Raw genomic sequence first — 22970 nt, 5'->3', positions numbered from 1 at the left:
GTGGCAGAGCTGCAAGTGTCCTGGGGCTCCTGGTTGCTGCCCCCAGAGCACTTTCCTCCATATAAAGCTCAAAAGGTAGGTTGAGATGAAGTGGTGAAGCCTCTCCATGGCAAGCTAAGGAATCTGGTTTTTATTCCGCAAGGAAAAGAAGTAGACAATGTAACCAACATAGCGAAAGGAGAAAGAAGTAGAGAGTCTGCCACAAATAGCCGACGATCATCTTGACATTGACCTTGGACAAAGCTCTAGAGTAGGCTGCTTTTTGAAGAACGGTTTTGAGTGCCTGAGTACTTGAAAAAACTCTTGCAAGCGCAGGTTCATCAAAATCCCAGTTTGAAATAACTCATTTCCTTCTCTGGCATGTGTACAACGGAAAACTGTAGTTTTCCATCTCCACAGATACCGCCGTGGAGAAAAAATGGACGGTTACAGAATGGTAGATTGGTTTGCATTCAGTTTTAAAGTTGAAGGAGATATGGGAACTTAATTAGCTCTGCTTCATTGTTTTACGAACGATAAAAGGAAATGAGAGGTAAAATGATTTGCTGAAGTTTACATCCTCCTCCACTCCATCATCATGACCACCATCATCATCATCATCATCATCAGGTTAGCCTATACAGATGAAGCATTTACTATTTATCTGGCATATTCCAAATTTATTAACAATGTGTTGCCTCATTTAATCCTCACACTAACCCTATAAGGTAACAAAGGCCCAAGGAGATGCACTTGCTTGCCAATATCATGAGGCTGTAAGCAATGGAGCTGGGATTTGCACCAGCAAGGCAGGCTGGTGAGTTGGTGCTTTCTCTACAGATACAGCCTTCCCAAGCCATTTAACTAGTAAGTTGCAGAGCAAAGCGTCAAAGGCACTGATGAATGGAATTTGTAATGATGTGTTGTAAGATGTTGTCTTTGCTATGTCCTTTTCAACATTTTTATCAATGAGTTGGCTAAGACATGGAAAACAGTTCATCCAGTTTTCAGAGGTCGTGAAGTGGGCGTAGGAATAAGAAATACACCGAGCAAGAAGAAGCAAGATCTCAAAAGATCTGGGATGATGAATGAATCAAAAAAGTTTTCGTTTCAGAGGAATATAGGAAGTATTTCACATAGGCCCTCCAACGGATTGCCCAAGAATGGGACGAAAAATATGTATAAAAGAGAACACAACTTGGGGGAGTGGAGGGTGGAGAGGCTTTATCAAGTTAGTTCTAATTCATGTTACATGAATTAACATGCAGAGCTACCCAGAAGCTAATGCACCAGGCAGACGGTCCTCCTGTCTTCTGCACTGTTTATGTCCACCTGGCTCCAGCACCCAGGCCAGGGGGGCTCCCGGGCTCTGCACAGTGACAGCCTGGATCTTCCTCCCTCCTGTCTGACATGCTGTTACCTGGTCCCCATCTTGGCCTCCTCCCTCTGGCCTTTTATTCTTAGTGTTTGTTGTGGGTTCTCCTAGCATTTGAATGTTGGTTTTTTTTTTTCCTACTGGGCTATGATTTGACGTCTCTCTCTGCCTCATTATGTCCTGCATATGTGCTGCATCACTTGTCACCCTTGTGCCAGCTCCTTAGAGCTCAGCCCATGATGCTGGTCCTTGGTGGGCATGTGGACAGCACCCCCATCACTCCACCAACACATATACCATGAGGAAAATATGCGGACTACATCTGGAGCATTGCATCCAAGTCTCTCCAATCCCCTTCCTCGCCATGAGGGTGTCTATGTAAACTGAATACATTATGAGAAAAAGGACAGGTTGTGAATGGACTTGAACACCCAGTGGTCCTTGGAATGACTGGAAGAGGCAGAAGTGCCTAAAGAAAGTGAGAGCGTGGGCACAGCAGATCTGTCTCAGCATTTGCAGAAGATCTTACATGGAAGACTCCACAGGCCTCTCTTATGTGGCTCCAATGAGTAGCCTAGGACCTGTGGGCAGAAGCTGTAGGGAAAAGAGGCAGATTTCAGCTCAATAAAAAAGCTTTTTCATGGTGAGAGCTATCTAGAGATAGAATGGTAAAGTAGTGAGCTCCCCATTATTGGAGGTATTCAAGTATAGGCTGGGCAGTGACTTGCCAGGAAAGCTGTACAACAGACCCAAACATCGAATGGGTACTTAGACTCTTTGATCTGCAGGTCAGTTCTACACCAGAGAGTCTCTGTGTCAGTGAGGCCCCGGTGGTGTTTTTGAACAGGTGGCATGATGACAGCGGTATATATAAAACGAATGCATCCCTCCAGCAAAACATCAGAGAATGACCTCCACGTCCTCCTGCCCACCTGTAAGTTTTCTGTGCGCGTGAGCTCTGGCTCCCAGCTACACTTGTCAAGCTCCCACTGTCAGCACAGGCAAATGCTTCTGGCCACCAAAGCAGGAGAGGCCCACCCCAGATCTGAGGGCTGCCCGATTTTAGCTTCCCATGGCTAGAGACTGTCTCACTCCCACTTTCCTAATCTTGTGCTTAGGAAACGGCTCTGCTCTCTCTTGGCCACTACCCCCCGCCCCGTTTCGCAGACCAAATGCCAAGTGCATGGGACAGACCTGAGCCAGAGTGGGGAAATGCATTTTAACAAAACCCCGTTGATTTATAGGGGCGCAAGTCAAGGAAAAGGCACCTAAAGAATCTTCCATCCCCTGCCACCTCCCCCCACCCCTGACCTCCTCCGGGGCTGTCACACGTCGATTGGCTTACTAGATAATAGATTGTGCCACCCACCGGGTAGGGACCTCTGGGGACCCGCTGGGAGGTGGAAGAGTCGCTGCTCGCAGCAGCCCAGCCCCGACTTAATCAAACTAGCAACAGGATCTCAGGCAGCAGCGACGGGCGGCGGCGGCAAGAGTGGCGGCGGCATTATGCGTGATTACTGACAGGCACCAGCTGCCGCCGCCACTGCCGTCTCCAGCACACTATGTGGACGCTCCGATCTAGAGGCAGATTCCTGACTAATCCCAGAGGGCTGGCCCAGCCTGTGCTCCCCGGGCTGCTAGGAAGCGATGACCACTCTTGTTAGCCCAAGTTGAAGGAAGCCCGGCGCTGCCTGGGAGCCGGGAGAGGCCGGCACGTTTCGAAGACGCACCACGGGAGAGAGAGGAACATGAACTGAAGAGTAAACATGTATGGAAATTATTCTCACTTCATGAAGTTTCCCGCAGGCTTTGGCGGTAAGTGTCTCACTTGGGCTTCACGGGGTGGACCAGTACCGAGAGACCAAGGGGAACCGGGAAACACCGATAACCGGGGTGGTGTTGAATTAGGAGGATGCATGTTTATGTGCACATACAGTGCGTGTGTGCATAAGTGCACGAGAGAGAGAGAGAGAGAGAGAGAGAGAGAGAGAGAGAGAGAGAGAGAGAGAGAGAGAGAGAGAGAGAGAGAGAGAAGGGTCTGTAGGTGAGGATATGCTTGCACATCAGAATGAGGGATATTCGAAGGAGAGTGTCTTTCTAAACTGATATGCTTGAGAATGTATCTGAGACAAAGAAATAAGAGCATTGTTACAACCCAGTGTGTTTGTGTGGGTGTGAAAAGTGGAAGAGTTAAAGGGAAATTACTATGCTTTTCCCATTATCCAACTTGTAATGAGAAAAAAAAATGTGATTAGAAAGGTTTTGCCTATGTTAAGGGTTCCTGGGATACTTTGCAACAAGGGCAGGATTGTTTTACTCAAAAGCAGATTTCCCTATAATTGGATTTTTAAAAAGAAAACATAGTGCTTTAATTTGCTACAGCGCTTTCCTTTCTCTGTTTTCTTCCCTTTTGATTTGCTAATAGCCTCTTCTCTCCTCCCCCGCTGCTGCCCCCATTCTCTTGCAAGGGTCACTGCTCAGATCACTTCCACTTTGGGGGGTCGAGATCTGGTGTTAGGGGGATCTGGGTTCTTAGAGAATTGGCAAACTGAAGATCCAAGCTGCAGCACCAGGCAAGGCAGCCCGGTCACACTTCACGGAAGCTCCCTGAGCCTGGCTGGGTCCATGGGCTGCCTTAACGCCCAGGCACTTCCGTCCCAGGGGTCCCTCTGTTCAGTGGCAGAAGCAGCACAGCCGCCCAGCTCGGAGTAAATGGAACTAACAGCTGACCAGCTGGCCTCTCGCTTGTCAGTTGGTGGCACGTAGCTTATGTTCTTGGGAGCCAAGCGGGTATTCTGGCAGGCAAGACAAAGCAGAAATTCTTGGTAAGGTCCTGAGAACTGAAAAGCTCCTGACCTCCTCTGTGGACAGCTAGCCAATACCTCTGAATGCATGGGGGTAAAGCAAGCCTCTTTGGCAGGGCAGAACTTCTGTGGGGCACCGCGGAGCGCTGCGAAGTGGAAGGGATGCCTGCCCAGGAGGCGTCAGACCAGGGAGCTGCTCATGCATTCTGGGTCCGCTGGGTAGTTTATATGAGTCAAGCATGGTGCCAGGCACTGGGAGTGCAAATACGGACGAGACACAGTCTCTGCCTTTTGGACTGGGGGCAGGCTTGTTAAACGGACGCATTATAATACTGCGCGGTGTGTGTAATACGGAAGGCATGAGGAGGTTGTACTTGCACCCACGGGTAGGGGGCCATGGGAATATTCCAGAGATAATGTTCAAGTTATTCGGGCCAGTCTGATGACCAAGTGAGAGTGGTGGCCAGTGCCATGAACTGGGCATTTGATCTCCAGTTTATGGGTGGGCCCTGGGTGTGAAAATCCTCCCAACTCCCATCACAGTCCCATTCAGAGCTGAGAATTGCCTTTTCCTTAATATCTCAGTTCAGTTGTTAGGGAAACATGCTTATCCTCAGCCAGATTCTCGGGACCCCCAAGGTCTGTGAGGTTGTGGCTTAATTAATGCCAAAGAGATCCTTGGAGACAGTTGGGGTGAATAAAAGGGTTGAAGGTAGAAAGATTTAAGGAGAGAGCCAAAGTGAAAACTGGAGAAAGAAGGTCTAGTCTAAAATTCACTAGGGCTGCTTGCTGGAATCTTGGAATGTTAGCAGCCTAAGGGACCTTAAAGAGCATCTTAGACTTCCCATTTTATAGATGTATAAACTGAGGCCTAAAGGGGGGCAGGGACTGGTCCAAGTTTACGTGGGGCTGAATTGTACTTCCAGAAAAGTCTCTGACTCGGACTTATTGCTTTAATCTGATACAGTGAAAACAATGTGGGTGGGGAGGGGGCAGGGAGAGACAGTGTGCTGACTTTGAGTCCCAGTTTTTTACTTACTAGCTGAGTGACCTTAGGCAAGCCAGTGAACCTCTCTGAGCCTCATTATCTTTCTCTCCAAAGTGGGATTTATAATATCATCTCAGCCTTGAAGTGTTGTGAGAAATAAACGAGCTAGCACATGAGAAAACAGCTGCTACAGTGTGGTCCATATACATGGTGCCTCATACAAGTTAATATGTACATTCCCTCCCTTTTGCTTAGGGACTGACATGCAAATTAATTTAAAAATCAGATATTTCTGTAGAATTATGAATTAGAAATCTGGGAGGATAAAATTAAATCCTCAAAGACCCACATATTTTACTGGCTTAGACTTTCACAATTGTGGGGGCTCTGGCATTTAGTGTAATTATTAGGTTTCAGATGGAAGGAAGCACAATGGTTTTCTTCCAGCCACGGAAGAAAATAGTTCAATATAACATGGGGAACTGGAGGGGAAAGAGTGATGGGAACTGGAGGGGAAAGAGTGATGGGGGTTGTTTAAACGTCTCCCTCTCATGCCACTTTTCTTTGCATTTCTGAGGGAGGGGAACGATCATCCCGTTTAGTGCTAACGATTTCCATTTTGCTTGCACGTGCCAGTTAGGAGACCTAACTGTGAGCCAAAGGATCCCATCCTTCTGCAGGGAGGTCTGTCTGAGTACTTGCAGTGACGAGGGAGGGAGGGTGCAGGAGGACCCAGCGGGAGGCACAGGGGGAATCCGAAGTTTAGAGTGGACTTCACCTGCAGCCTCTCGAATCGCCTTTGTCCGAACGCTGCAAGTTGTGTTGCACTTATTAAATGACTTGGTGTATCTATCACCCCCTTTCCTTTTACATGTTAGCAAATGGAGGCACAGAGGGCTCCTGTGATTTCTGTGAGGATCTCTAGAGTAGCAATATCACCCTTGGGAAATAACTCCTGGGATTTGTGTCTGGGGCTGTGCCTGCCAGACATCGGAGCATCATCTGATCAGTGAACGCAAGACTGGTCCAACTGGGCAAAGGGTGGTGACCACCTGGTGGCAGTGGCCGCACAAAGACGCCCACTCTCCCAGCTCCAGGCCCTGCCGTGCAACAATGAAATGAGAGGATCCTTCTCTTCTCCTTCTCTGCCGAGTCCTGGCTTTGCCAGCTGCTCAGTAAGAGATTTGTTTTCCTGGGATGAGACAGTTGCTGCCTCTTAGAAGATAGCAAAACAAAGCCTGTAATCCCCTCATCCAATTGTGCGGTAATCCTCAGGGTGAGGAGCAGATCAGGGAGGAGAGGACTTCTCGCATCTCATTCAACAAGCACACTGACACTAATGCCAGCCACCACTGTAAGCACTTTACCAGTGTCAACTCACGTAATCCTCATAACAACCGTCTGAGTAAGTACTGTTACCATCGCTACCATGCTCCCTTTCTAGATGCAGAAACTGAGGCAATGAGAGGTGAAACAGCTCGTTTGAGGTCTCAGTGCTAGAAAATGGCACAGCCGAGGAGTTGAACCCAGGCAGTCTGGCTCCAGAGTTCATGCTCTGCCGAGCTACCTCTCATGGCTTCTGTGAGTGACACACTTTCTCTGTGAAGTTGGGTTGGGCAGCACAGCCCCTGGAGGGGTTTCTGGAGCCCCAGTCCAGCCTTAGAAATCCAGTCCCAGCACCGACGGGTGGCCGCAGACACAACTGCTAGCCATTGAGGACACAATGCAGGATGGTTTAAGAGCCACTGAGGGGCAACAGTGACCTCTGAAGAATTAACTGGTGGCTTCCTCTGGGGACCTACTGATTTGTAAGAGTCCTGCCTAATTGACCCTGACCATTTGTGAAGAATATTCCCTGTTTCATCTGAGGATAGCCGTAGAGGATTGGTTGAGTTGGAGGTGCTCGCATATGTGTGTGTGCACGTGTGTGCATATGCTAGAACATATTTTTCCCCCTCCACAGATATGTGGGTGGCTAACTGGTTGTAAATGGTTTGGCTTCATGTAGGAAGGAGTAACTGTTTATGAGGTTTAGGAAGGAACATAATTAGTATAAACTATTTTCTGAAACATTTACAATCTTTCCAAGAGATAGAGAGCTGAATAGCAACGGGGGGAAGAAATTGTGCAAAGAGGAATCCAAATGCTCCACCTCTTCCTTCCCCCCATTATGTGGCTTCTGCATCTACAGGGAATTTAGGCACCGGCATTGGGTGGCTGGCATGCCAGGGTCTCCCAGAGGAAACTGGTATTTTTCTATCCTTATTTGAAAGTCGGAGACACAGAGGCCCAGGGAATGGAAGTTTATTTTCTAGAATGCCTGGGTTTCGGTGGCTCTCGTGAGATTGACTCAGCCCTGGCTTAGTGATCCTCATGAAAGGGTGAAAATACAGGCTGAGCATCCTTAATCTGAGAACCTGGAATCTGAAATGCTCCAAAATGCAGAACTTCCTGAGTGCTGACATGATGCTCGAAGGAAATGCTCATTAGAGCATTTCGGATTTTGGATTTCCAGATAAGAGATGCCCAACTGATAAGTATGATGCAAATATTCCAAAATATGAAAAAAACCCAAAATGTGAAACACCTCTGATCCCAAGCATTTTGGATAAGGGATACAAATCTGTATTAACTCATTCCATACCTACAACACCACTTGAAGGTTAGTGTTCCTATTACATCATCCTACAGATGCAAAAACTGGAGAAATTAAATAATTTGCAGAAGGGAACAGGGCTAGTAAAGCATTCAAGTGGCATTTGAATCTGGGGGAAAGTAGCAGGTCTGGGTTTTAATTCCAGCCCCACCATATACGATACTATACAACTCTGCAAATTCTTACAGCAGTTACCTGGGGCGGCCCTTCCTGCCCCTTCCAGACCCAACTCTTGACTTCTCTCAGCATTTTGACTGAGGGCCTTTCTGACTAGGACACCTCATCCTGACCCCAGCCTCTCACAGCTCAAACCCCGGCTCCAGGTCCCTGCCTCAGGGCTCCCAGCCCAGCCCCATCTTCCCTCTCCTCCTCCCACACAAGAGCCCCTCAGACACCAGAGATTAGCTAATATGCATTTCTTATATTGGAATTATTCTCAGCATTTCCAAAAGCACGTTCACCCAAACCTCTGGGCTGCGCAAGCACCCTGAGATCAAAGGGGAAGGTAATTTGTGCTTGTCTTACTGGTGCAAAGTTCTGCATTTGAACAGACGTGGAAAACAAGATGTTAAGACTTTCAATTCCCAGTGAGTGGCGGGCAGAGGTAGAAGCCACACAGCTTTTGTTGGGAAGCCGCCTCTGCTACCAAAGCCCTCTCTGGCTTTCTCAATGGGGAAAACCTAGGAACAGCATGCAGAGTGGAGAGTGGAGAGCGGCTAGCAGAGCGTGCAGAAGAGACCCTCCTCCCGTCCCGGAGGCTCAGCCCCCACCGCCTCTCAGCGAGAACGTAAGGATGCAAAGATGCAATAGCCGGTGGGCGCCGCCGCGCTGCACCCAGCCGGGGTCCCTCCAGCTGGCCTGCCTTCTGAGCCGCACCGGGTTCCACCTGGATTCACGCGGCCCCCAACGAGGGTCTGACCGGCTGTTCAGGCTGGGGGCTGGGGATTGTTCGTCTACAGCTTGGAGGAGGGGGGAGGGGAGAGTGGCAACTCTTCATCTCTCTCCCTCCCCTCCCCCTTCCTCCCATCTCCCTCCACCCCCGCCCCCTCCCCTAAAATCTGTAATGATGGAGGTAGTGAAAAGCAGGGAAAGATTGATAATCAGCCTCATTATCACCAGCATTATGTATAATTATAGCAAAACCTCACTCATTTGGATCAATTGAGAGAAAAATCAGTCTAAATTCATGACAAGTTGGCAGATTACTTTTAAATTACAATTTTATTACTTCTAAGTAACACACGTGAATGGTTTGTGTTCCAAGTACCACAAGCTAATGGTTACTAAGTGGGGATTTTATAAAACCTGCTTTAAAAGACTCTTTGTAATTAACACCCCGTTAATATGCTAATGATGTTCCTACTATGCTTTTTAAATTGCTTGAAAACAGATGTATCTTAAATAGGCTCAACACTTCTCCTACCATCTTATTTGCTTAACAAACCCTATTTTTCCGCTATTATTTTGTGAATGAGCAAATACAAATTAGTTCATACTATGACCGATTTAGCCAGTCCAAATTAATTATGTCACAGATTGATAAGATCACACTATTTTTGTTTAGAAACCAGACTTTTAGGACTTGAAGAACTGCCTCATTTTATAGAAGAGGAAACAATCTCAGAGAGGTTGAGAGACTTTTGTAAGGCCACACAGGACAAAAATAGCAGGTCTTCTGGCTCCTGGGTCCAACCTTTTTCCATCTACTTCATAATGCGTCATATTCATAAAACTCTTTATAAATATATGCTATTATTTCCATGTCAATTATTGGTTCAGTAGAAAAAAACAACACATTAGTTGAGCACCTATTATGTGCCATGCCTTGTGCTGGGCACTACAGATAGAGTAGTCCTTCCTAGAGGCCATTGTCTGTGTCATTCAAGCTTCAAACTGACTCAGAGTAGTCTGCAAGACAGGAATTATCCCATTAGACAGATTAGGAAACTGAGGTTCAGAATGGTAAAATGGCCCTTTCAAGGGCTTGCTATGAAGTATTATGATAGATCTAGAATCTGAGTCTAGTCTAAAACAATTTCTGTCAAGCTTTCTGGATGTAATTAATGGCATTTTGTCTGTTTACCACCTTTGCCACCCAGCCAAATTATACACTTTGCTGGTACAGATGGGTATTATGCCATCCCTAACAAATGAGAGGCGCCAGGGGATCCTACTAACGAGGAACGGCTGTCTGTCCCTTTAAGCAGCCAGTTCCTCACACTGGTACACCATGTACTGGCCATTCTGCAAAGATAAATGCCAGTACGTGTTTGAAGCATTTGCTGAGAATGCCCCCAGTTTACCTCTTGTTCCTGAAGTCCTTGAACCCCAATTTTGTTCACTACTCCCAGCTCTTGAATCCATGACCTCTGTCCCTTTCTCTCTCTGGACTTCTTATTCAGATAGGCTCTCCCTAACTCTAACTATGGACTCTCTTCTAAAGATTTCAGTCGTCTTAAAATATAGTGAACTATATTCCTAGTGCAACGCTGCCATTGGGTAATAAAGATAGCATTTTTTTTTGTTCTTGGGTTCTAAATACCTACATTCTTTGGATCCATTCACTTAAACTCGGCCCCCAAGAAAAATTTCCAGAAATAATTACTCTCCAAATATTTTGAAGTCTTCGGAGCTTGTAACTAGTTCAAACATTCAGGGCAGGGGATAGCCCTTATGTTCTCCACGTTCTACACAGCTCTGGCATAAGCCAGGTGCTAAGCCAGTGCGTGCTGAATGACTGACGGATGGCATTCCCCATCAGTCTAGGATATTCTTCCCCTGCTCTCTAACCTCTGCTCTGTTCTCCACTCCGCTGGGGCTGAGAAAACACAACACTGTGAGCCTGAACCTTTCCGAAAGACTGCTTCCTCAGGACGCCAGTGACCAGTAGAATGAAGAGGAGGAACAAAGGAGATGTCGAGTCACAGAAATGAAACCCAGGCAACCATCCCAAAGTACTTATTAAGCATTTTGCTTGCTGTTCCTCTGGCTCTTGTAAATGTTTTTTGAACTAGACATCACAGACCTTTCCATTTTGTAAGTTTCGATGTTAATTCTGAAGTCCCACCAGGAGTCTGAGATGGATCTTCAAGCTAGAAACTCCTGCTGCCTCCGTCCCCTATCCGATTACGGAGGCTGAACAATGGGGACAAGGGACTCCAGGCTGTTCGGTTTGCAGTTGAGGATACTGAGTGGGGTCCGGACTCCTCAATGTCAAGGACTCCTTCAAGGGTCTCCTGAAGATTATAGAAAGGTCGTGGCTCCTTTTCTGCCTGACGTCATGAGCGCCTACCCTGGAATGATTTGTTAAAACGTTATTTTCTGAAACTGAGGCTCTTTCCGAGGCAGAATTCGTATCTTCCTTACTTCACCCTGTCAGCATCTCATAGTGTGCAGTCTGATGTTTAAAGAACAGGCATACCTCCTCTAAGAAAAATGTTCATGCAAAATTCTAGCTGAATTTAGTACCATACTCTCCAAGTTTTCTATGGGAAAAGGGAACTTTTATTGTGCTTACAATATTCCAGGCCTTATTTTATCTAACCCTTACATTGTGGAAGGTTAGCCCTCACCCGGTGTGGACAGCAGCATTAAGCTATGTTACCCAAGGGTGGGAGCAGACTCTCTGGCTGAGCTCCCTCTTCCTGCCACCCCAGGTGGCTCCAAGGGGAACCCAGTTTGAAGACCGCACACAGGCATAGGTCCTCGGCAGGCCACACCTACTTTCCAAGAGTCCTGACCTGTAACCGAGGGGTGAGACCAGAAGATCCACAGATCCAAAGATCTGTCCAGCTTTGACAGTTCAGCTCCGGGACAGGGAAGCCAGAGGAAGAGCAGTGTGGAGCCAGAGTGCTGGGAATCACTGCTAACTGTAAAGCAATCAGAAATGGTCATAAAACTTCTCCAGAATGATCTCCCGGGGTCGGCAAGCTTGCTGGAACACAGCCACATGTGTGTACATTAGTTTATGCATCGGCTGTGTCTGCTTTCACGCTACAACGGATGTTGTGTGTCATCGTCACAGAGACCTCAGAGCTAGCAAAGACTAAAATGTTTGCTGTCTGGCCCTGTAGAGAAAAGTTTGCCAGCCTCTACCCAGAATGTCAAATCAGATTCCACATATTAAAATCAAGTGGGGGGCCGGGCGAGGTGGCTCATGCCTGTAATCCTAGCGCTCTGGGAGGCTGAGGCGGGAGTTGGAGACCAGCCTGAGCAAGAGCGAGACCCCGTCTCTACTATAAATAGAAAGAAATTAATTGGGTAACTAAAAATATATAGAAAAAATTAGCTAGGCATGGTGGTGCATGCCTGTAGTCCCAGCTACTCGGGAGGCTGAGGCAGTAGGATCGCTTGAGCCCAGGAGATTGAGGTTGCTGTGAGCTAGACTGATGCCACGGCACTCTAGCCTGGGCAACAGAGTGAGACTCTGTCTCAAAACAAAAACAAAACAAAAAAAAAAACAACAAATCAAGTGGTGTCCACCTGGAAAAATATTTTAGCTTTTGTTTTATTAGCACCTTCAAGGGGTTGGTCTTTTGTCCCCTGCCCCTTAGGCATTTTATTCATTTGCTATAATTATGTATACTTAAACAAATGCATTATGGTCCATAAGTAGGCTGTGAAGAGCATAGGGTAACCATTGAATATCTTAGTTGTTCTTACACATAATGCCCCATTTGGGGCTTATCTCAGACTCCCCGCCTTCTACCCCAGCAAGTGGCAAGCACTGTGTAGGGGTTACGCACAGCAGCCCTGGCACAAGACTGCCGGGATTTGGAGCCTGGCCCTGCTCCTGACCGGCCAGGTGACCTCAGGCAGTTTGCTCAGCTTCCCCGGGGCTTCTCGTGCCAGTCAGCAGGATGGGGATGGCGACAATAATTGTACCTTACCTCCAAGGGTCCTTGAGATTACTAAATGAGACGATGCACGCAATCTTGGAAGAGTGCTTGGCAAATGGGAGGTGTGTAATAAATGTTAGCTATTACATACAGGTTGGGTATCCCTTACCCAAATGCCTGGGACCAGAAGTGTTTCAGATTTCGAATTTTTTCAGCTTTGGAATATTTGCATTATGTGCTTACTGGTTGAGCATCCCTAATTCAAAAGTCCGAAATGCTCCAATGAGCATTTCTTTTGAGAGTCCTGTTGGTGCTCAAAAAGTTTTGGATTTTGGAGCATTTGAGATTTGGGATTTTCGGTTTTAGGGATGTTCAACCTGTCTATGTAAAATGTTTAGAACCATGTCTGGCGTATGGCAATTGCTCGATAAGCATTAGCTATTGTTCTTGTTGTCACTCAGGAGAGGAGATGACATTAGTGTCAGTTAAAGTGCCTTTGTTGGGCATCTCCTGCTGACCTCGCTCAGCAGCCTGTCTGTGCGTTGAGAGCCAAGCAGGGAAAGGATGGGAGAGTGAGTTTCCCTTAGACAAAGAAGTCAACAAGCCAAGTGTCTGAACGTTCTACGATTGTTAGGCTTATGCGCCATATCCCTCCACTGGAGAAAGGAGGCTGCTTCGGTGGCAATTGTCCACCGTGGGAGAGATCAGAGTGGGATAAGGCCCCATGTTGTGCCCTTGGTTTCCGATGGAGACTCCTGACTCTGAGACATAGCAAGTCTTTAGCTTTGTCCCTTTCCCCCTGGGTGGGCATTAGCCATAATCAATGATTCATTACGAGTTTCCATTCCATCCTGAAGAGGTTGCTAATGGGAGAGCAAACTCTCCAGCCTGCCTGGCTCAGCAGCAAAGGGGTGGAAACGCCAAGCCATTTGCTCCCTTGTGTGGCCAGTCAGAAAAAACGGCATCCTTGACATTTTGCTTTTATTGGCTGAGGAGGAGGTTGCTAAGCAACTTCCTTACCTTGGTAAGAATTCTGTAGTTCTAAGTGCCCAGGCTTTCCTGTCCTCTTTCTCTCTCCCTCTCTCTGTCACGCAAGCACACACGTGCACAAGTACACGCTCACACACGCGGTGTGTTGTTTAGAGATTTTGGTTCTGGTAAACATCAGTGACAGTGATTTCTTATGCCGGTGATTTCTGTTGATAAACTCTGCATCTAGTTATGTACATTAATTAACAAAAAAATTAATGGACCTCATGGTCTCAGGCACTCTTGGCAGTCCTCTGAGGTGGGTGTGTTTGTGTCGATTTATGGCTGAGGAAACTGCAGTTGAGAGAGGTCATGTGACTTGCTCAAGTTTACATGGCTGGGAAGTGGTGGAGCCTTCAGTCTATTCTAGGACTTTCTGGCTTCAGAGTTCTTGTCTCCCCCAGAGTACTGCAGCCCTGAAGCAGCGGTACCATGGCACACAAGGGACTTCAGAACTCATAGAGTCATGCTCTCTGCTGATTCCCTTCACAATGGCAGCTGCTGGTGACATTCTCAGCATCTGAAATCGCAATTCAGAAGACCAAACACCTTCAAGGTCTAACATGGTCCAGTCAGTGACGACAGAGTCCCCTCAGCAAGTGGTCCAGACTCCTCAGATTGTTCTAGACCCCCCCACCCCCCACCCCCGCACTTCTGTCTTTTCAAAGCCAGGGAACCATGTCCTACCCAATGCTCATGAAACAGGAGAGCTGGGAGGGATCTTGGAGGTCACCAAGTGCCAACTCCTTCCAGGGGAAATGAGGCCCAAGACTATGATACACTATTCTTGGGTATGTTGCCAGGAAAGAGGGTACCCTCCTGAGAAACTCCACTAGGACTTTCCCGTTAAATATGTCATTTTCAATACAATCATTGCCTGAGAAAAGAGAATGAGCTCTGCAGAGTACAGAATTTGTGCATTTTCCATGCATCTGGGCAGCGGGCATGGTTTGAATGGCTAGAAGATCAAGAGGGTGCAGGGTCAGGGAGGAGGGTGCAGGTCGGGGTGTGGGTGAGGTGGGTGGGATGCAGAGGCCAGGGTCCCTCCCTATAGCGATTGGGCTGGGAAACCATCTCAGCCCATTCCTGCTGCTGTAACACCTCAGCTGGGTAATTTGTACATAATGGAAATTTATTTCTCACTGTCCTGGAAGCTGGGAAGTCTAGGATCAAAGCACCAAGAGATTGGGTGTCTGGGCAGGGCTGCTTTCTGCTTCCAAGATGGCACCACTAACTAAGTCCTTGCATGATGGAAGGGGCAAAGAAGGGACAAGCACTGTGTCCTCACATACCAGGACATGGAAGGGCCAGGCAGTTCTCTGAGGCCTCTTTTATAAGAGCATTAGCCCCATTCATAAGGCTGGAGCCCTCGTGGCCTGCTCACCTCTCAAAGGCCCTACTTCTTAATACCATCACCTTAGGGTTTAAGTTCCAACATGAATTTTGGAGGGACACATGCATTCAAACTATAGCAGGGACCAAGGGGGAGCATTTGAGAAAAACTTGACTTCGGATTTGGACTAGGCATACCCTGGGCTGAGGGCCAGACAGAGTCGACCCCGGGATCAATTTGCAACGAATGCCACTCATCCTTCAAACAGGAGCCTGCCCTCCTCTCCTGGATTGGAGGGCAACCTGTCAATTCTTCTGTCCCTGTTCATAGGTTACCCAGAAGGCTTGGTGAGGAAGGCAAAGAAGTAAGGTATAACCAGGTTTCTGGAAAACTTGTGGTGCCTTTTGGTACTGGCTGTAGTTTCCATGTGGCTATGAGAAAAAAAGAGTGAGAGAGGCTGACAAAAAAATGTCATGGACAGGTAGCGTTACTGTCTATTTGGGAGAATGAATTAATTTTCCCTTGGGAAACACTTTTGTTATAAAAGCCATTGTTTTCCAACTTGTCTAAAAGCAAAGCTATTTATTTCTAAGAATGACTGGGTCATTGTGTGAGATGAAGAACCAAAAATGCATTTGGGTGAGATGCTATTTGTCTTTTTGAATTCTATTTTATTTTTTTCAAATGTGGTTATAAAATAACCCACCACTTCTGGGTCATTGACTCAACAGAAACGAATCACCTTTTTAAGGCTATTGAAAACCAAACTTTAGCTCACTATCTCATTCTATCTCACTATTGCATTGAGGAGTACAATTGCCTTACTGTTATTAATATAAGTAACAACAACAATGTCCTTTAAATTTCAAATCACTTTCATGTCATCTCTTTTTATTTCTGAAACAACTTGTGAGTTCTTCAAAGTCCATATTTGTGTATTTTTGTGCAGGTTGATGTTTCCTAAACATCATTCCTTTGCATGCTATTTTCATGATATTTTATATCTCCAGTACCCTCTGTCCTTAGACTTTTTTTTTTTTTTTTTTTTTTTTTTTTTTGAGACAGAGTCTCGCTTTCTTGCCCAGGCTAGAGTGAGTGCCGTGGCGTCAGCCTGGCTCACAGCAACCTCAATCTCCGGGGCTCAGCGATCCTACTGCCTCAGCCTCCCGAGTAGCTGGGACTACAGGCATGCGCCACCATGCCCGGCTAATTTTTTGTATATATATTTTTAGTTGGTCAATTAATTTATTTCTATTTTTGGTAGAGACGGGGTCTCACTCAGGCTGGTTTTGAACTCCTGACCTTGAGCAATCCGCCCGCCTCGGCCTCCCAGAGTGCTAGGATTACAGGCGTGAGCCACCGCGCCCGGCTGTCCTTAGACTTTTTATTTACTTTTATAAATAGCTTAGATAGCCATCTTGAGGAAGATAATTTTATACAAAAAAAAAAAAAAAAAACGAGAGCCCAGTCACTTGCTATAAAATAAGGAAACAGAAAACATAAATATAAAACCGAGTTTTTTAAAATAGCGTTTCCCTTCATACCACCCCAAATGTCCCTTGTCCCTGGCGGCACAGGTTCCACGCCCTGGGAACTCTTGGGCTAATGAATGTACGAACAGACTCTTGTTCTTGCTTCTCCCATTGGTCTAGGCCTGGAGTCAGGCACTGGGCTAGACCCCGGGGGTACAGGATTAAAAGGCACAGTCTCTCTGAGATCCTTCTAAAGCAGAATGAAGAGGAGCATGGCGGGGCCCTTTGGTCTGTTTTTGGAAAGCGGAAGCTGGAAGGGAAAGTCGATCTCCCTCAGGTGGCTTGGCTGTGGGGTGGAGGAGACAGCTGCTGTCCCCCCCCAACAGCGGCAGTGGCATTCACGGCTCCTCACCCATCACGCCAGGGCTGGCTCCTGACTCACCTGTCACACTTTCTCTCAGTCATAGACTCAAGGTATACATTGGCCTCTTTAAATGTCACCACCTCCAGGGCCTCAGAAGAGTCTAGCATTGTTCTTTCCGATCAGTGGCCGTCTGGAAAGGTTTTTGACTTCCTTGGCTTGAGCTCTTGAGCACTCACTGCCACCTCTCTTCTCCTTCAGACGAACTTTCAGCTTGAGAGCACTTCATAACTGAGTCATCTTGTACTTGTGACGCAGATGGTTCTCCAGATCATCTTTACTGTCCTTGACTGCACACACAGGTGACAGCGTGGGCTTCACGTTGACAGTTTAAATCTAGGCTCTGCCACTTTACTACCCAGGCGGTGCCAGGTCCCCTGCTAGGGATGGGGAAACAAAGTGGACATGGTTTTTTCCTCTCCGTTTAGTGGAAGAGACAGGGAGATAAACAAACAGGGTAATGCGGTAGGGTAAGCGCTAAGATATGAGTAAGCACAGACAGCTGTGAGAAAACAGAAAAGGGCATTGCACCAGACCAGGAACGCCAGGAAAAGCTTCCTGGAAGAGGTGACACTTGAGTTAGACTTTGAAGGATGAATAAGAGCCTCCTAGGCAATGGAGGTGGGGGCAGGTCATCCTGGAACTGGGAGCAGCGTGGGGGGAGATGGAGACTAAGGTTCCTCACCTGCAAAACACTGAAATAACCCTCATAGGCTTATTCTCAGGATGAAGAGTTAATGTATGGAAATTGCCTGATGCTACCGGGGACAAAAAAGAAAAATGTCTGATTTATTCATTTTAACCCCTTTGCCACTCTGCCACGGGCCCACAGCATGTGGTTCCTCCTCAGTTGTGGTGTTTAGGGTGTTTAGGGTGTGGGGTCTTGGGATGTATCTGTTTATCTGTCCCTGATAGGCTGAAGCTGTATAGGTAGAACGACAAGAAGGTCCCAGCCTCCTTGGATATGGGAGTGGCTTCTTTCCACAAGTAGCCCTTAACTAAGCTAGCAAGAGCTCTAAGAGAAACCCCACGGTGGTATTTTTCCAGTGGGATATTTATGGTTAGGGAATAGTTTCCAGTTATGTTTCTGATACTCTCTGTTCTCTAAAATTCGAAGGAAGTGCCTCCCTGCATCCTACTCCGAACGCCACACTTAGCACCCACTGATGTCTCCCAAAGACTTAGGACAGCGCCCCGCATGTAGCAGGCACTCAAGCAATATTTGTTGCATGAACAGTGAGCCATAAAAAGTCAGGCCCATGACTTAACTACTCTCGGTATCATATCTGCATGGCCTGGTGTCTGGCTCCCAGGAGGCATTTGAGAATCGGGTAGCTTCTACGGCAGGCCGTGCTTACTGACCACTTGATCCTCTCCCTCTCTAACCACGTGGACAATGTGGATGCCATGGCTGGGCCGGGTGCGGCTGTCACGCACACGGTTTCTTTGCATCTGTTCGTGCAAGCCGGCTGTGCAGGGACCCAGTGCGGTGATCCAGGCTGGGCTGCCCCTTCGTGTATTCTAGTCTCTTCTTTGCTGCTGCAGATTGTGAAGTTACAGGTCCTCTCTTCTGGAGAGAATGCTCCATGCTGGGCTCCCAAGATGACAGGAGGGTACCCTCCTTCTGTTTCAACTTGACTTTGCTACTGGCTGCCGGGGAATGTGGGGCTCAATTTATCTGAGGCAAGTGGGACCAGATGACCACCGGGCCCATGTTGCTGTTGTGTCCATCCACCTAGAACTTGCTCCACAGACACTTGTGGCTGTGACATTTTATCCTCAGAGGCAGAAACAGTCTCTGGCAGGCCTGTCTGCACTTGCCTTCCTGCACTTAAAGCCATGCCCAGCCGTTTCAAGCCTTTCCCTGAGTACTGATTATCCCTGTGCCGTAAAAATGGGCAGGAAAAGAACCTCGTGGGCATAAAGTTCTAACAGATATAGGCTGGGCGTGGTGGCTCATGCCTGTAATCCTAGCACTCTGGAGGCCAAGGTGGGCACTCAAGGTCAGGAGTTTGAAACCAGCTTGAGCAAGAGCAAGATGCCGTCTCTACTAAAAATAGAAAGAAATTAATTGGGCAACTAAAAATATATAGAAAAAATTAGTTGGTCATGGTGGTGCATGCCTGTAGTTCCAGCTACTCGGGAGACTGAGGATCACCTAAGCCCAGGAGTTTGAGGTTGCTGTGAGCTAGGCTGACGCCACGGCACTCTAGCCTGCAACAGAGTGAGACTCTGTCTCAAAAAAAAAAATAATTAAAAAAAATCAGATATAGAAAACCAGCTGTGTGACAACAGCCACTGCCTTCCCCATTGTCATCATCATGGGATGGGACCCCGGACAGCAGGAACCGTGTTTTCCTTAGCTCCGAATCCCTAGCACCCGGCACCTTAATAAATGTTCGTTGCACATGAGGGAATGAATGCCAGCCCTGCTCCGGTTCTCAGAGCAGTGTGACTTAAAGGCAGGGAATTCTGGGGCAGCCTGGGCACCCTGTCACTCCACCCCCCTCCCCCATGCCGTGTGGTTTGGTATTGACTCACCTTCCTTGTCTGGCTGGCCCAGGCCACAGTTGCCCAGGCCTGGGGATGTGTGGGCCGTGCCCCTTGCTGCACTTGCTGTGGATCCGACTCCGCCCAGAGTGGCTTCCAGGCAGGGCCCCAGAGAACTGAAACATCGGTGGGGACTTCTGTCCTAGAGCAGGTCCCCTGGTCTCTCTGTCCCTTTCGTGTCTTCATACTACAGCTCGGTGTAGGTGTGAGCACCTAGGGTTCATGGGTGTGTAGGTGCAACCAAAAGGAGCATGCAGGAAAGAAAAGCAGGGGCAGGGCTGGGGCTCTGTCCCCACAGGTCCCTTTTTGTGCTTCCCCAACCTCCTATACTCTTCTTCTCCTTACAGGCTCCCCCGGCCACACTGGCTCCACGTCCATGAGCCCGTCGGCAGCCTTGTCCACAGGGAAGCCAATGGACAGCCACCCCAGCTACACGGACACCCCAGTGAGTGCCCCACGGACTCTGAGTGCAGTGGGGACCCCCCTCAATGCCCTGGGGTCTCCATATCGCGTCATCACCTCTGCCATGGGCCCACCCTCAGGAGCGCTGGCAGCCCCTCCAGGGATTAACTTGGTTGCCCCACCCAGCTCGCAGGTAGGTGTCCTTCCTCTCCAAGGCCTTCCCAGCCTTCTTAAATGCTTTCACCCAGGCTGCTCCTGGAGCTGACCTGGCACTCAGCAGGTGCTTAATGTGTGCTTGCTGAAGGGATTGTATTGTCTCTCCTGCAGATTTCCCTCCTGCAGGGCCTTCATTCCGTGTGTCCTTGGGCTGAGCAGTCCTGGGGAACTGACGACTTCTCATGGTCCAGGAAACTGTGACCACACGGGAGCCTCTCTTGCGGTTTTAATGGTTCAGCTCCGGCTGTGGTTTCAGCATCTCTCAGGGCTATTTGTGTCATCAGTGGGGTGCGCCCCCTTTATTCTTCTAAACTCAATAACGAGTATCTGTTGAGTCATCGAAATGCCATGTGCTCTTGTAGAAATGATCAGGACATGGTCTCTGTTCTCCAGGAGCTGAAAACTGAGTGGGGAAATGGGCAGGTATGGCATATGGATAAATCTAGAACAAGGCAGACTATGCTACATGCTGTCTCTGAGACAATGGAAGGCAGGAGGAAAACTTTACCGTAATTCCAAGCGGTTTCTGCTATAATGGAGAAGATGTGTGTGCGTGGTAGACACTAGGTGCTGCTCTGTTGAGCCCCCAGGGTGACCAGATGTCTTTATTCCCCCTAGCAATGCCGCCCTAAGATCATCATCCTTCCTCTCTCGTAGGTTGGCTGTTGCTGCAATAATGCTGCATAACACACAACCCCCAAATCACTACGATTTGCAAAAACAAATACTTGTCGTCTCACTCCCAAGTTTGCATTAGGACAGGATAGTTCTGCTTTAGATGGTGACTGAGCTAGACTTGGTGGCAGGCTCCTTGTGTCCCAGTCTAAAGGAGCAGCAGCTACCGGGGCATGCTTTTCTCATGGTATCTCACAGGAGTACAAAGGGCCAAGCCAAATCTGGAAAGCACAGTGAAGCCTCTGCTCACATAGTGCCCACAAAAACTCCATCAGCGTAAGAAAACCATATGGCCAATTCTAACAGCGAGGGGTCAAGAAAATAGGCTGTGTTTATCCTAGTGGGAGGTACTACAAAGACTCAATGAAAATGATGTGGAGAATTGGGAAGAGTGAAGAATTAGGAGCAATAATAATCACATCATACCTTCCTCTCTCCTTACGTAACAGCCAGCTCTGCTCTGACCACCAGCACACCTAGCGGTAGAATTAGTAGGTCCTTATCATGGTTAATTTTTTGGTTTTTTGAGACAGAGTCTCACTCTGCTGCCTGGGCTAGAGTGCCATAGCATCAGCCTAGCTCATAGCAACCTCAAACTCCTGGGCTCAAGCAATCCTCCTGCCTTAGCCTCCTGAGTAGCTGGGACTACAGGCATGCACCACCATGCCTGGCTAATTTTTTTTTCTATGTATTTTTAGTTGGCCAATTAATTTCTTTCTATTTTTAGTAGAGACAGGGTCTCACTTTTGCTCAGGCTGGTCTCGAACTCCTGACTTTGAGCAATCTACCCGCCTTGGCCTCGGCCTCCCAGAGTGCTAGGATTACAGGCGTGAGCCACCCGCCCAGCCTCATGGTTAATTTTATATGTCAACTTGACTGGGCCAGAGGGTGCCCATATATTTGGTTAACCATTACTCTGAGTGTTTCTGGATGAGACTAGCATTTAAATAGGTAGATCATTTAAATAGAGTAAAGCAAGGTGCCCTCCCCGATGTGAGTGGCCTCATCCAGTTAGTTGAAGGTCTGAATAGAGCAAAAAGGCTGACCCTCCCCTGAGTAGGAGAACATTCCTGGCCTTCGAATCAGGGCTTCATTTTTTTCCTGCCTTCCACCTTGAACTGAAATGTTGGCTCCTCCTGGGGCTTGAGCCTGCCAGCCTTCGGGCCATGCCGTCAGCTCTCCTGGGTCTGCAGCTTGCTGCCTCTCCCCGTGGGTCTCAGGACTTGTCAGCTGCCATCATCACGTGAGACAGTTCCCTGTGATAACGCTCTTAATAAATACTCGCACACATGTGCACACACATGTGTCTCCTACCGGTTCTGCGTCTCTGGAGGGCACTGATTAACACAGTCTTGAAGCCTCCTTTGAGTTTAGTTTTAAAGAAGAGGCAGGAGCCCCTCGTGTCAGCATTTTCTGCTACTACAGAGAGAACTTCAGAGACCGTGCCTGGATTCTCTTCTGAGACGCCTCACGTTCCAGGGCTCTGAAAGCAAAGTCATGTGGAGCCACAGAATATCGGAGCCTACAGTAAGGACTTCAAAAATGGATTGCTTGGCCAGGCGCAGTGGCTCATGCCTGTAGTCCCAGCTACTCGGGAGGCTGAGGCAGGAGGATTGCTTGAGCCCAGGAGTTTGAGGTTGCTGTGAGCTAGGCTGACGCCACGGAACTCACTCTAGCCTGGGCAACAAAGCGAGACTCTGTCTCAAAAAAAATGGATTGCTCCAGGAATTAGACAATGTGGAGACAGCCTTAGAGGTCCCCTAGTGTAGGGATGGCACAGGTGAGCGAATGAGGGTGTGTGTCAGTCAGCAGGACAGGTGGGGACTGGGGAGCTGTCCAGTGGGGGAGGGAGCTCCAAGCCATTCAGATTCAAAGACTTTTAAAGCACTCCCTGGGCCAAGTAGAGCACCTCTGTGGGTCATCTTTGTCCACACATTTCCACCTCCGTTTCCAGTCTAGGGATTCTCACCTGTAGGATCTTTTTCAGAATAGACATTTCTCCCCCATGCCATATTTTGGCCCTTGTGCAGGTGGCCAGAGCCCCACAGGGGACTCTAACTGCCCCGCCCCTGCCCAGGTGAGCATCATTCATCCTGTCTGCATCCTTCGTTCCACAAATGAAGGAACAAGACTCAGGGACCCCAAATGATCTGTCCAAGCTCACGCAGCCAGTCCCCACAGAATCAGCACCCTGGTCTCCTGATCTCCAGCCCTGTGTGCACTTAGTGCTGC

General features: G+C 48.2%; 1 protein-coding gene across 1 annotated transcript in view; it reads left to right on the top strand.

The window, feature by feature from the left end:
• The first annotated feature begins 2722 nt into the window (after positions 1–2722).
• Positions 2723–22970, top strand: part of RXRG (retinoid X receptor gamma) — a 45805-nt gene continuing 25557 nt past the window's right edge. Inside the window, exons 1-2 of the mRNA XM_012745317.2 lie at positions 2723–3169; positions 19793–20040. Coding sequence (XP_012600771.1) covers positions 3121–3169; positions 19793–20040 — 297 coding nt within the window. The 5' untranslated portion in view covers positions 2723–3120. The remainder of the gene's footprint in view (positions 3170–19792; positions 20041–22970) is intronic.

Source organism: Microcebus murinus, chromosome 2 (assembly GCF_040939455.1).
Source record: "Microcebus murinus isolate Inina chromosome 2, M.murinus_Inina_mat1.0, whole genome shotgun sequence".
In the NCBI taxonomy this organism is placed as follows: Eukaryota; Metazoa; Chordata; class Mammalia; order Primates; family Cheirogaleidae; genus Microcebus; species Microcebus murinus.
Note: the sequence above shows the minus strand (reverse complement) of the source record. Positions and strands in the feature narration are given on the sequence as shown.